The 15,428-nt window shown below is 37.5% G+C and overlaps 1 protein-coding gene and 1 long non-coding RNA gene across 2 annotated transcripts; one reads left to right on the plus strand and one right to left on the minus strand.

Annotated features, from left to right (window-relative positions):
* Positions 1-295: 295 nt before the first annotated feature.
* On the minus strand, positions 296-14,587 carry LOC116297529 (neuralized-like protein 4). The gene is made up of 24 exons (XM_031705773.2): positions 14,062-14,587; positions 13,420-13,592; positions 13,123-13,323; positions 12,443-12,665; positions 12,175-12,265; positions 10,706-10,973; positions 10,271-10,478; positions 9,625-9,894; positions 9,197-9,445; positions 7,871-8,011; positions 7,214-7,356; positions 6,490-6,687; positions 6,261-6,359; positions 6,093-6,156; positions 5,625-5,686; positions 5,266-5,306; positions 4,933-5,065; positions 4,379-4,537; positions 3,792-4,050; positions 3,584-3,655; positions 3,127-3,271; positions 2,936-3,051; positions 2,414-2,534; positions 296-1,397 (listed from the first exon to the last, which is right to left on the minus strand). Exons 1-24 carry the CDS (start codon positions 14,579-14,581, stop codon positions 1,175-1,177), a joined length of 4,179 nt encoding a protein of 1,392 aa, XP_031561633.2. The 5' UTR covers positions 14,582-14,587; the 3' UTR covers positions 296-1,174.
* Positions 5,681-9,777, plus strand: LOC148911488 (uncharacterized). Its single transcript, XR_016119656.1, has 4 exons — positions 5,681-5,759; positions 5,968-6,021; positions 9,191-9,419; positions 9,486-9,777. It is a non-coding gene; the product is annotated as an uncharacterized LOC148911488 (long non-coding RNA).
* Positions 14,588-15,428: the final 841 nt, after the last annotated feature.

Below are 15,428 nucleotides of genomic sequence, written 5' to 3' on the forward strand. Positions count from 1 at the left end.
GTTTCATTAGAAACACCGACGCAGCTCACACTAGTTTTTAGCTAGTTATCTCTTCTTACCTTCGATTTACTATGAAAACGTTTTCTTCAATAACTTTGGTAAAAAAAAAATTAATTAAATTTGCTAAATGTCCTCCACAGTTATTAATGGTTCCCCATACTATTTGGAAGTCATCTTGAAAGGCAACCAGGTCTATCGAGGCTTGGTCACCTAGTTTCCAAGTTAAAACCAGCGAGCAAAATAGACAACCGAAAGGCCAAATTAAAGTTCAGAAAAATCCAGATTCATAAACATCTTGATTGTGCAAATATTTTTATTTCGAAAATAATAAAACTTAACATTTAACTTAATAAATTCAATACTCTTTTTTTACCGGAGCATACAGTATGCTCCACCCTCTTAACCATAGCCTGCGTTTCGTCTGGCCTGTGGCGAAGAACGAGGCAAGAAGAAACGCATGCTCTGGGTACGAGATTGAGTAGGCTTCTTCATTCTCGTTGCTGGAGCGCATGCTCCTCGTCGTCTCCGCTGATGAACAATGGGTTCTGGATTAATTAACTGCGGTTGTTTTCTGTTTAGCTAATACAAATGAATAAAACCGGGGCGTGGAAAAGATGGATCCATTCAGTCTGGTTCACCAGAGCCCCTTGTTTCTTTGCGGAGTTCATATCAGGAAATAGAATAAGTATATGCTTGCCTGCGGCGCATACATGATAGTTTCCAGGCCATGCTTTAGGTTGGTCCCGCGAATCAAAATTTGTTTTCTGGTAGAAAAACATGAAAACTAAACTAAGGGAACCGGCAAGCACCACTACACGCGTCCCGAATCCTTTATTTTTCGACGGAGCCCCCACCCCCCCATAAAGTTATTTTAAGGTGCCGTTTGTTACGAGCCATTATTTTAATGAAGATAATTTCTTGCCAAATAAATGAGAAACTTTCGAATCTCATTTACTCCAAATCCAAAAATTGCCTAGCGCTAAGTAGGTCTTACCTACATTGATCATTTAACCAGCTTTGCTTATAATTTCAATACTTAGATTGTTGTATTTTTCTATAGATATTCAATAGAAATTCGAGAAAAGAGAGAGATTGCGAGAGAGACCTACATACGCTTTATCACCTCCGACTGCCGCGCACATAAATTCTAAACATATAATTAAGCAAAATAATATTAAGTGGGTTCTATCTTGATAAGCAGCGATGTAAGCACCACCAGTTCCTTTTCATTCAAATACCACTCCAAGTCTTGTGTACCAAGATTATGATCAGACAATGTCTCATTTGTATCTGCACAGCACGAAGAAGCTTGCCCAGTACTATACGACCCCGGCTTCACACAGACGCGAAACGCAACCTGAGCCGAGTACGATTTGCCTGTTGTTACATCACGATATCTAATGATGACATAACAACACATCAGTTAGAATTATGACGTCATTTATTGTAAATAGGACCTCACTCAATCCCAGAATGCAAGTCGGGCGTTGACCGACTTTAAATAATTGTTAGTAAGATATAGATATTAATAGAAAGTTTTTAGATAGTTTTATAATTTTGTAAGCATATGATTTTTAGGAAAAATAGATATTTTGAAAGTTAGTATTTTTATAGTTCGACGATCAAATTCAGTAATCTTCATTCGTATTCAGACGTGTTATGAACGAAAAGCTCCAGAAAATGAACAAGAAATAATGTACCTAAGGTAGGATAGTTTTTTCTTTCCATGAAAGTTATTTATTTTACTAGAAATATTACACAGAAAAAATGTGCAAGACGTGTCGAGTAGGACCGAAAAAATATGTAAATAAGGGCAAATGAGGGCCGGGTCAGACGTCGAAGTTTTAATTTCACGTTTAGAATTTTTTAGGGTCAAAAAACGATAATATTGTGTAAGAATATTGCAATATCTCCATCCTATCGTTGCGCGATAAAAAGAGCGCAATCGCTGCGAAAAATAAGGCCGACTCTACTTTTTCGCAACGGTTGCGGCAACGTTATATGAACAATTATAAGAAGGATGTTACAGTAGAGAATTCTATCATTAAACTTGTCGCACAGCATAACAGTATAACAACCCCTTAGAGCGCTTTACATGTTCTCCGACTTCCGTGACTTCCAGAAGTCTGAATTTTTGGCTAGTTCTATTAATCAAAAAATCAGTCTCAATCTGTTGTTAATGTGATAGACGGAAGCGTCTGGAGATGACTGGGTGGTAGGAACATCATAAGTGCTGTAAAAAATTCTAACCCAGTAAAACTGACGTCTGATCCGTACCTAACAATATATAACATGTGTGAAAATATAAATTTAAAAAATATTAATAAAACAATTTTCAGAAATATTGATTTTTCCATGGCTATTAATTATCGATTAATTTATACACAGATTAATCAAATATCGATTGACTTACTGATGCGCGGGAGCCTGTTTCGAACACGTGACACACATGACTGTAGGTGATATCATTAGCCGAGGCACCTCGTTTTCTTTGTTGGAGTTAGATTTGGTCCTTCGGCGTCCACTTCCTGCATCTTAAATACATCTTAAATATTAGCAGAATGTATTGTTTTTCTCGTACTTATTTTTCCTTATGCCCTCTGCTTTTCCACCCACTCACACACCAATCCTATTTCCATTCCTACTACGCTACGCAGTCTACGCAGACTAATCCTAGTCTACGTTTTTGTTGTTGACGGTAATTTTTCAAAAGTTTGGCGGGCGCTCACAGGGTCCCGATACCCCGCATTTCTCATGGTGAGTAACAAACTTGGTCAACTGGTTTAGACTTAGTTCTAACTAGTTTAAAATTTTGTGTCTTCTTATCGAAAGACACCCAACACCCAGTTAACCCAGGCCCTCTCGTTTCATTGCGGAGTGTGAGCTCTGGGTACGAAAACGCCCAAAAATGTACGCAAATTGATCTTCTAAGTACCTGGCATTGGAAGATCGCCTACATCGAGAATTCTTCGAATTTTACCAATTTGAGTCCCGTAGAAAGCTACATGCCATTTTTCGAGCACTTGTAACGCTTTTATTCTTGGTGGAAGACTGCAAATAATCCACATAAAATCATCTTCAAGCTATGAAAATACTAGTAGCACAAACAAAAGAAAGATTACTTACCCGAGTCCAAACTGACACCATCCAAGAGGTTGCGCATACCTCCTTGCGGGATCACCGCTGATCTCATATTGTTTTTCTCCACGCGCCTCATGACATGCTTGACAGTAACATATATTGAGCTTGGAGTCTTGATTAAAATAACCATCTGGGAAAACCATAAAAAATTAGACGGGTTGATTAGATATTCCACAGGTATTCCAACTTAAGTCAATGGTTTCACAATCACTACAGCAGATTTTCTGTTGCTTATATTTTGTGCGCAAAGCGCTTAGTACTGTACTATATGACCGTGCTGAGGGATTCTGATTGGGTGAAAAGTAACCTCGCGTGCTATGATTGGTTCAAAGGACGTAATTCTGTAATTCTGTTCCTATTTTTCCCAGTCAAAGGGGAACCCACTCTAATTATGAATACCTGCGACTACCCAAATTTGAGACCCCAAGACCAGAGAACTTACCAGGTATGGCTAGACTTGCTCGAAAACGATCGCACATCTGCCTGTAATCACAAGGACCTTTCTTTTGATCTTCTACAGAAAAATGGACTTTCATTAAAACTAGATAGAGTCACTGAGGCGAGAATCGCCTCATAGTAAGAGTGAAGGAGAAGAGAGGAGAGGAGAGGAGAGAGGAAAGGTCTTCAGTGCGATATAGTTGGTGACGTACCTAATCCTTTTGGAGTCTTATTCTCATCCTTTTCTTCACAACTTGAATGCTCCTGGTCAGCGGGAGTTACTATGGATACCTCTTGGCAACAACCATAGAGGTCTACAACTACGTGACGCTTGGCTGGTAAGGCCTCAGCGACCGCGCCTTGGTCCTGACCGTTGATGACTATGTGGAGCCTGGAATCCTTATCTATCATCAATCCTACAGAGTCTCCGACATGTAGACGATCCAGCCCCGGTTGAAGCCCTTCGAATACCTTTAAATTAAAAAACACAAATCAGGGACGTTTCTAGGACTTCCCTAGTCACGCGTCACGCTGTCTCACAAAGCGTTGCGTGAAAACCTGACTAACAGCAGCTGTGTATTAAGGAGACAACGTTGTAACATGAGGGGAGGGTTGGAGGCAGTAGAAGTGGATGGTAATAATAATAAATAATAATAATTTCACTGTTATATCAATGCGCTTTATGTTTATAAGCAGTGCAGGACTTTATGGGATGCATATTAAGGTGGTATTAGCGACCGTGCAGTGAATTATAACTATTATGGCTTCAAATTGGGACAAGCTGTACGATATTACTGACCTTGTTACCATTGATATACACAGCATTATTGACTACTATCCAGGGACAGATCTTCATACAGTTAGATATGGATGGCAAGCTGATAGACTCTGGATCTTGGTCTGTGATGCCGATCATCAGAGAACCTGACCAGCGGATATCCAGCTTTGTTATACGAATCTGGAAGGAATGGTAGATGAAAATTATGATAGTGCTTGCATCATGGGATTGGAATTTGTTATATATAAATGCCCTTGCTAATCCATCCATCCAACCATCCATCCGTCCATCCGTCCATCCATCCGTCCGTCCGTCCGTCCGTTCCTCCATCCATCCAACCATCCATCCGTCCATCCGTCCGTCCATCCGTCCGTCCGTTCCTCCATCCATCCAACCATCCATCCGTCCGTCCATCCGTCCGTCCGTTCCTCCATCCATCCAACCATTCATCCATCCCTAACCCCCTCCTTCCTTCCTTCCCTCCCTCCCTTCCCTCCCTCCCTCCCTCAACTATAAAATCACAGATCACTATCTATTTTATAATAATATCCTAATAATCAACAAGTCAAGCATACCTGGAATAATTCATTGTCAGCAAGGGGTGCATCACTGAGTACGACACCATGGTTATAGCTGGCCACACGACGGGCAAGCATTTGTTTATTATCAAGACGAACATGTTGACCACAGTTACTAGTGAACCTATGCCTGTAGGGGAAGAAAATATGAACATAAATCTCATGTGTTGTACTGCTGTTTCTCCATTAATCCTCCCTTCTTTTTCACTAGTTTACACGGGAGCATGATAAAAATGAAAAAGAAAATGATGAATTGAAATAAATTTATTCATTTCTTCAATCGAGAGATTCTTGATTCCATTTTTCTTCTTATGCAACTTGTGATCTTACCTTGTTTTTGGTGCAGTTTCGTTCCCTTCAGACGTCTGTGACTGAGAGAAAGATCAAAAGAATATTTTTCATGTGTTATTTTTACCTACTGCAGCATCAAGGAGATTCAGTGGCAAGCAGATCCAGGATGTTTAGAAGGAGGGTTACTATACAAAAGGTTTTACCAGGAATTTGAGAAGGGGGGCGACTGTTCCTAACGATATACTGAGAAATCTGAGCAGAAGTCACACATTTTACCACCCCTCGCTCTGCCCTAGGGAGATTGTCTTGAGTCTAACATTAGCTTCAACAGTTCCCCTTTTGCTATGTTATCAAATTTTCAGTGTCATATGAAAGCAAAAATGAAACTATAGCCTTACCGTTTTACTTTCCAATGCTCTATCACTTTCAATGTTGTTTCTGGGCGATGGCCCTCTTTGATCTAGAATATAAGGAAAATTAAAAAATCAATTTCATTGACAAGTGGTATGAAAGGAGGGAATGTTATGCTTAAGGTAAAAAGATCTATTGACCGTTTTATCAAGGTTGTGTGCGCATCCAAATTTAAGGAACTTGACAGGCAAAGATACCAGAACGGGAGCTTATGATGATAATTATCATACATTTCTATGATTTTTTTACGACAAGAATTCTTAAAATCGATTATTCTCCTCTTTGAATATAAAACTGTCTTCTCAATTTTACTGAATTTGTGTTTTTCAGTTTTGTGGCCCGTCAAGTTTGGTGCACAGGCAACCTTGAGAAAATGGTCTATTGGTGGGTTGTAAAAGAAAACATCTCTCCCCCACCCCACCCCCCCTAGAGTCTGAGTATAATGCATATCATACCTGTTTGATGGACAATTGACACACTTTCCACCACTCCATATAAATCTACTAAACCAAAAACCATCTGAAATAAAAACACAAGGGTTTGTTAGAGCCTACTCCACTGTACTGGCTCCCTGACAGCTATAACACAGGGATCCCATATTTAAATGTGTTGATACAACATACCCTAGGGACATCAGGAGCTGCCACACCTTGATCTTCACCATTAAAATAAATGTGTAACGTGCCATCACGTTTCCTCTGAAGACCAATACGAGTGCCGACCTGAAAAATACCATGCCATGAAAATCTTAATTAGTGTATCTGTGACGTGCCATGACTACTATTATTGTCCTTAAGCCCCCCTCCCCTCCCCTTCCCCCTTGATGAAAAAGAAATGGAACATAAGCCATACCTGTAGTCGATCCAGACTGGGACCATAATTTTCCTTCACAGTCATACCATCTTTAAGAATGCGTGACTCTACCATTAGCCATGTCCCATCACGCAACTGGTCAGCTGAGCTGGGAACATTAGACATTGGAAGAAGACATGATGTCACGCCGACACTAAGAGACCCTGACCATTGAGCTCCTACTTTATCGATTTTGATCTACAGATAACAATGAGTACAGACATGTTAGTTTCAACACAAAACAGTGCATAGTGTTGCAGGATTAAAAAGCTAATTATACAGCTTCTCATTAATCCCATATAGGTAACTGTCCAATTATTTTCTTAATTGGACAGGTCTTGTTGATATGGGATTAATTAGGCAGCTATATAATTAATAGGTAATGGGATTTCATGCTCCCCAATCAAGAAATAATTAGACTCGAAAAATTCCTCTGACCTCCAAATTGGACTCAGCCTATGGCCTCATCCAATTTTGTCAGTCCTCAGAATTTTCCTCGTCCAATTATGGACAGCATGTAGTCCTATTACATATACTAATTGTCTAACCAGAAACTAGTCTCCTTTGCAGCTGTTCTAGTGTTGGTCCTGAACGCTAGTGGAGAGAGACTAGTTAACAGGCCAACCACCATAAGACCAACCTGTTATACCGACCAGCACACCACCTTATAGAATAACCAAGAAACACCCTATTAACCCATCATCTACTTGTTCAAATGACTTACCTCAAATATTTCGTCATCTTGTAAAGGTTTGGCACTGAATAAGAGACCATCGCTAAAACCTTTTGTTCTCTTAGCCACCCATCCTTTGTTAGACAGCGTTACATTCCTACCACAACAAGGATGAAAACTACTGGGAGCACAAGCTACAGGAAAAGGAAAATATATAAGAGAGTTGAACTTGGAATAGAACATCATAAAACCATTTACTAGCACTACCAGAATAGACCCGTTTCGAATTCCAAATTACCACTGTGTTTCTTGATTACAGACTCATTTGCACAGGGTTAGCCTCGTGTTTGTGCAGAATATTCACGAGTATTAAAGGAACACAGCGGTAATTTGGAATTCAAAACTGGTCTAATCCTTGCACACTATAAAAAGGAATAAAAAATTGAAACGAAAGGAAATATGGGAAGCATTTTTGGAATGGTAATGAAAAATTACACCATCGTACAAATGGCCTGTAAATTCCCTAGAGTATCATTTCTTTGTTTAATGGTTGCACATGAGAAGAAATATGAATATGGATACAACACTCAAACAAAGAATAATTAAATTCTCAAGAGAATACACCATGGTCTGAAATGGAGAAACATTACGCCCAAGGTAAAGAGGTCTAGGTTTATTTCATGCTGGTTGCTACAGAGAGTTACTTACCTTGATCTTTGTCATCATCTGCTGTGACTGTCTGCGTCTCGGCAGTTGTAACTTCTGTGGTGCTTGTTCTGCTGATGTAGTCCTCGTCATAAATAGCCAGCTGCACACATCTTCCATAAAGGTCGATAATAGCATAGATGTCTGTGTCAAAACCATTAAATAGTTAATAACACACACGCTTTGGATTGGTCAAGGGAGCACATTCAGAACATCAATATATGTTTGGTGTTACAGAATGATGATGATGATGACCGTGATGATGATAATGACCGTGATGATGATGATAATGACCGTGATGATGATAATGATAATGATGATGACCATGATGATGACTCTGATGCTGCTGCTGATGATAATGATGATGATAATGACCGTGATGATGATGACTGCGATGATGATAATGACTGTGATGATGATGATGATGATGGTGACCATGATGATGATAATGACTGTGATGATGACTATGATGAGGATAATGACAGTGATGATGATGATAATGACAGTGATGAGGATAATGACAGTGATGATGATGATAATGACAGTGATGATGATGATAATGACAGTGATGATGATAATGACAGTGATGATGATGATAATGACAGTGATGATGATGATAATGACAGTGATGATGATGATAATGACAGTGATGATGATGATAATGACAGTGATGATGATAATGATGACCATGATGATGATGATAATGACCGTGTTGATGACGATGATGACTGTGACGATGATGATGATGATGATGATGATGGTATTTTATCAACTCATATAGTGCAGGTAACAGTTTTCAATTTTCAACTGCCAAACTTATAATTTTCTGATGCATGTTGGGATAAGATAGATATGACACCTTTATTTAAACATGACTAAAAAATCAGGAAAGGTCTACCAGTCAGCGGCCATGTGTCTCTGATATCAAAGAAGCCCTGAAATGCACAGCTTAAAGCACAGTTTTTCCACTAGTTATATCCTAAAGCTGCAATGTTTTATTAGGAAATTACAAATAAAGAAGTTAATTATACAGCTTCTCATTCATCCCATATAGGTAACTGTCCAATTATTTTCTTAATTGGACAGGTCTTGTTGATATGGGATTAATTAGGCAGCTATATAATTAATAGGTAATGGGATTTCATGCTCCCCAATCAAGAAATAATTAGACTCGAAAAATTCTTCTGACTGCCAAATTGGACTCAGCCTACGGCCTCATCCAATTTTGTCAGTCCTCAGAATTTTCCTTGTCCAATTATATCTTAATTGGACAGTATGGAGTCCTATTACATATACTAATTAATGACATGTCTCCTGCTGCAGACATACCAGGAGGAACAGAAGTAGCAGCAACACCACAATCTTCTTCATTGATAAAGAAATGCAAAGTGCTGTCAGATTTCCTCATGATCCCTAGCCTGTCACCTTCCTTCAGTTTATCCAGATCACAAGCATATCCATTCTGTATAGTGACACCATCTTGGAGGACAGAAGACCCAGATAGCATCCAAGTGTCGTGGTCTAGATCTGTCATGGTGTTTGGAAAGCTAAGGTTGGTTGGAGATGTTGTTGTAACTCCTGGAAATAATGAATGATTTATTTGAGATTTTGCTGACAGGTTGGTGCTGCACCATAGGACACAGGGTACATTGCACAATTTTTGTAGCTCCTAGACAGTCAGAGACATGCTTGACAAATGAACAGAGAGACAGATACATGGACAGACAGACAGGCAAACAGAGAGACATCTTACTGACCTGCTTCTAAGGACCCAGACCACCTATCCACCAGCGTCAGAACAATCACCTCAAACATCTCGTCATCTCGTAACGGTCTATTACTCATCACAACAGCATTATTAAACTCTACCAAGGGGTTGATTCTCAATGCGACACGACAATCTTGACTGACAGCCACTTGATCTCCATGTCTTGCGCTTAAGGTGAACCAGTTTTCATTTGTCACTGCTGTGGGTGGGGCAGAGTTCTCGGCTTGCTCAGATTCAGCCTCTTGATTGGCAGGTCTCGCTGAATCGACATTATTTATACATCAAATTGTTAGACTAATCAATATTAATTAGAACATGTAAATAATGTCTAAATCCAGGACACTGGTTGAAAAAACTTTGTTCAAAACAATACAGACCTGTGGGTGTAATATTTTCCCATTTCAGACAACATGAAATTCTAAAGAGAATAAGATTCTATGCTGGAGTTGTATCCATATTCATGTGTCTTCTCATGTGCAATTGTTAAACAAAGAAATAATACTATAGGGAATACATATGGTCTGAAATGGGAAAACATTATGCCCAAGGTAAAGCAACCTATTTAGTAATAAGAGCTAAAAAGATAAATCCATCTACAGATAAGTAATTTAACCAGCTCTTAATAATTGGTATACCTGTGGATTCAACAACATCGGCACACTCTGGTATTGCTTCCCTTGGTCGTCCATTGGTAATCGTAGCCTGTGCCGATCGTCCATAGAGGTCTACCATACCGTAAACACCTTGAGGCACATTCGTTGCTGCCTCACCCATATCTTCACCATTAACAAAGAAATGTAGCGATCCGCTCTCACTGTACTTGACCCCTACTCTGTCACCAACCTATTACATAAATAACATTAATAGTATTACAAATCATTGTCAAAGCAGAGAGCATGGAATTTCCAAGGGGTAGTGAGTGTCTTAGGTCAAGTAGAAAATGACTGACTTGATAATTCTCTGTCATATTTCATATAGATTTTCTCAGTTTCGCAAAGTAAAAACTCAAAGGTCTGTTGCCATGGCAACACTAGTTCCAATAGCAAAAACAAGGTTATGAGCATCCTTACCTTCAGATCATCAAGGCTGTTCCCATAATCTTCCATCGTGGTAGAACCATTAACTACCAGTCCTCCCCCTGACATGATCCATGTCCCGCTGGAAAGGTTAGTCATTGTCGAGGGGAATTCTAGTGTTTCTGGGTTATGATTGGTGAGACCTATTTCAAGTGACCCCGCCCACTTGTCCACCTGCCGATCCACATAAACTTCAAAGAGCTCTCCTGGTTTTATTGGTCGGTTAGTGAGAGTTACGGCATAGTTGAATTCTTCCAATGCCCTATCAATAAACAAAATATTATCTATTTAATAAGAATGAAAATTATTATTATTATCAATATTAAAAGTTCTATTACAATGTTACTCCCATACATTAGAAAAGTGAAGTTATCCAACCACCCAGTAAAATCTCACAAAAAAAATTGTTATCAATAATATAATAAAATCTTGATTTTTCACAAATTTCCAGCATGAAACAACTAGTTATAAACATTAAAGTAAGAGTTATAGGATAAAAGCTGCAAATTCGGCGTAAAAAAGCGTCTACGATCCGTACGATCCAGTCCACCGAAGTCCAGTCCATTCCATCCATGCTCTGTTTCAAATTTTCCAAAATTAAAAAACTCTCAAAATTCAGAAACTAGAAGCATAAACCAAATTTTAGAGGTTGGGTATGCTTTTGTTATACATTGCGATTTTCCATGCCCTCTCAAAAGCTGAAAATTCAACAAAAAATTTTTTGTCATTCTGGAGCCATTTAACCAACATCCAATCCCTTGGTATACACAATTCCGGATTTTCCAAAATGAAAAATCTTTTAAAATGTGACCTAATCAAGCTCAATGGACTAAAGTGTTTGACTGTCAGCAGATGGCAAGACAAGAAGCAATATTGTTATCTCTAATAATTTCTCAATCGGACAAATGTAACAGTGACAACAGATTGCAATCAAGACTCCTTTTGAGTAGGAAGGCTCAACAAGTTGCCTTCAAAACCAGTTGCATTGTCTGAAACGTTTACCCCTTATCTTTATAATATAAACTGTATTACAATGTTGTAATAATAACACATTAACAATACACGACTTTCATAACTGGCTGCTGCTAATTTGAATAAACATTAAAAATCAATGTTTTTGGAATGAAAACCCTTTTAAATCATTGATCTTGTTGATTTAGATAAGGCGTGTGAGTTTCTACTTAAATTAATAAATCCTTTACAAGATGTGAACATTTGAAGTTTTGAAAATGCACCAAAACGAGGCCACCAAGGCTTCCAGTGATAAATACATACAAAACTCTCTATTTTCGTTCTTTCTTAACATCTTTGGTATGCAGTCAAATTCTACAAAATTTTCTGGAAATAGTTTTCGTGAAGTATTTTCTCAGATAGCATTAATAGTTTCTGGTAAAAAGGCTTCATTTTTTTCTATCTGAAAAAACTGAGTTATGAAAGTCGTCTATATTATTGATATTCCTTACCTTGGCCTTAGGGCCGTGCAATAATTGTTTGTAAATGAAACAGCCATGCCGCAACGAGGATGATAGCGTAAAGGTACAGAGTCATTTTCACCTGTAGTACAATGACGAAATATCAAAATACATATTAATGAATATTAGTAAATCATAGTCTATACTATTTCCTATCGCAAGATTTTAAACATTCAATAACTCCTTCCCTCTGCAAATAATTCCAATGGGATTAGATTTTCAAAAAATGCTTTTTGAAATAGGCATATATAAGACTTACTAGTGTTTACAGCATTAACATTTGATGCTTCATTGGCATCATCTTCAGTATTGATTGGCAGATCGTCACCACATACTGTTGCCTTGATCGCAGCACCATAAAGGTCTACAACCCCATAAACAACCTCAGGGATGTCTGAGGCAGCTACACCAAGATCTGCTCCATTGAGAAAAAAGTGCAGAGTGCTGTCTGATTTTCTCATGATACCAACCTTGTCTCCTATCTTGGATGGGAAAGTCAGAAAATATCAATGTTGTCACGGATTATCATCAACATCATGCCATCATCATCATGACCAGCATGATTATCAATATCACCAACACTACCATCATCATCATCATCATGATTACTATTATCATCATCATGATCAACATCATTACTATCATCATAATGATCATTATCATCATCACAACCACCACCATCATGATCGTCACCCTCACTATCACCAATCTTAATGTTATCATCACCATCATCATCACCACCATCATCATGTCGACTATCATCATCACATCATGACCTGATCATAATCCTCACCATCAGCATCGATCACCATCATCATCATCATCATCATCATCACAATTACAATCACCATCATCATCATGACTATCATCCTCACCACCATCATCATCATCATGTCTGTCATCATCACATCACATCACGACCATGATCATCATCCTCACCTTGATAGCCTCTAGACTGATATCACTATAATCACTCTTGATCTCCTTTCCATTGACTATAATTGACGCTGCACTCCATATCCAGGTACCAGTCGGCATCATCGTCATGGTTGCTGGCAGTATGATATCTACAGGATCATGTGTCGTCACACCCACCTCAAGGGACCCCGCCCAAATTTCTGTTAACTTCTCTACTCTAACCTTAAAACATACAAGAAAGAGGGACTGTTGCAAAATGTTTAATTGTGTACATTACCTGTAGGTCCTATACTATTAAAGTAGTTTAAAGGCACTTACTTCAAATAGCTTATCATTTTGTAATGGCTTATTCGTTAACACAACTGAATTTTTGAATTCCTCATTAGGGAGTTGTCTTTCTGCTGTCCTGTTATTGTTACAAAGCTTTACTAACGAGCCACAATGAGGATGGAACACTACTGACGCCGTGGATGGTATCTGGGTTACTTGAGCTGAAATCGTACAAAAGTAATCATAAATTTTAATCTTCCTACCCATAACGGGTTGTTCCTGATAAAATATTTTCTGCTTTCTCAAATTCTACTAACTTCAGAAAAATATACTTTACACTTTGGACCATAAAAATTTCCTCTATCTCACGAATAGGAAATATTTATAAATAAGTAGATTCTGATGATGTTAATTAATATTTCATCTACGTATACCACAAGAATGCAGAACAAATATATTTATACTGCCCCAGAATTTTTGAAGACTAACTAAAAATTGCTTTAGTTCAAAATGATCAATCGTTTTAGGTTATGAAGTCAAAATTAAATAGTCAAAATGTTTCATCAAATATAAGGAATATTGTTTGTGACCAATAACAATTAAAGCCTTGTCATACATCACATGCATATAAGCTTACAATCTAAGGTAATATTATGTGTATATTGTGGCATTTATGCCACAATTGCTCACCAGCTTGTGCATTAAACGCCTTGTAAGTTGATACTTCCACACATTTTCCATACAAATCGACAACAGCATGAAGACTTGGGGGCACATCTCTACAAGCCACTCCAAAATCATTACCATTCACAAAAAAATGTAAACATCCATCAGCCAAACGACTCACACCAACTCGATCCCCTTCAGTCAACTCATCTAGATCTCTGCCGTAATTCTCCAGTATTGTTATGCCATCTTTTATCACAGTAACACCTGACATTATCCAGTAACCATTTTTTAAACCAGATGCGCAAGCAGGAATCTCGATATTACAAGGATTAGCTGTAGTCACACCAATAGCAAGAGAACCAGACCAACTACTTATCCTTCTATCGACACGAATTTCAAATATTTCGTTGTCTTTTAATCTGTGCTGGCTAAATATGAGTCCATTGTTGAATTCTACTCCTGGGTTTCGTCTTCTAGCGGTTCTGTTGTTGTTTGATAAATAAATTAGTCTGCCGTGTCTTTGGTGGAACTCGTCCGCCATCTTGGTTCTTGGTCCGTCCGCTGACCGACCACCGTGTAATGGTGGACCTTATAAGGACAGAGTTTAGTAATATCGACCATAGATCGAGAGTATAGGATACAGACTTCTATCGCTCTTCTTTTCATCTTCCTTTTTTATGTTTCATTCATTCATTCATTCGTATGTGCACTATTCAATCTTTCATTCATTCATTCGTTCATTCTTTCTACTTAATTACCTACCTTCCAGTTCTTTCCTTCCTTCCTTCCTTCCTTCCTTCCTTCCTTCCTTCCTTAATTAATTAATTACTTAATTTATTTATTTAACATATTTGATAATTTATATAAAATGTATATTATGTTATATTATGTTATATTATGTTATATTATGTTATATTATGTTATATTATGTTATATTATGTTATATTATGTTATATTATGTTATATTATGTTATATTATGTTATATTATGTTATATTATGTTATATTATGTTATATTATGTTATATTATGTTATAGTTATGTTATATTATGTTATATTATGTTATATTATGTTATATTATGTTATATTATGTTATCTTATGTTATATTATGTTATATTATGTTATGTTATGTTATGTTATGTTATATTATGTTATATTATATTATGTTATGTTTACTATTATGTTATCTTATTTATATTATATTATATTATCTTATTTATATTATATTATATTATATTATATTATAGTATATTATGTTATCTTATGTTGTTATGTTATGTTATGTTATGTTATGTTCTGTTATGTTATGTTATGTTATGTTATGTTATGTTATGTTATGTATGTTATGTTTTTATTTGTGTTATGTTATGTTATATTCTGTTATGTTC

The sequence above is a fragment of the Actinia tenebrosa genome, unplaced genomic scaffold (assembly GCF_029948245.1).
Source record: "Actinia tenebrosa isolate PJP-AT-01 unplaced genomic scaffold, QUT_ActTen_1.0 PGA_scaffold14__42_contigs__length_11649687, whole genome shotgun sequence".
Classification (NCBI taxonomy): domain Eukaryota; kingdom Metazoa; phylum Cnidaria; class Anthozoa; order Actiniaria; family Actiniidae; genus Actinia; species Actinia tenebrosa.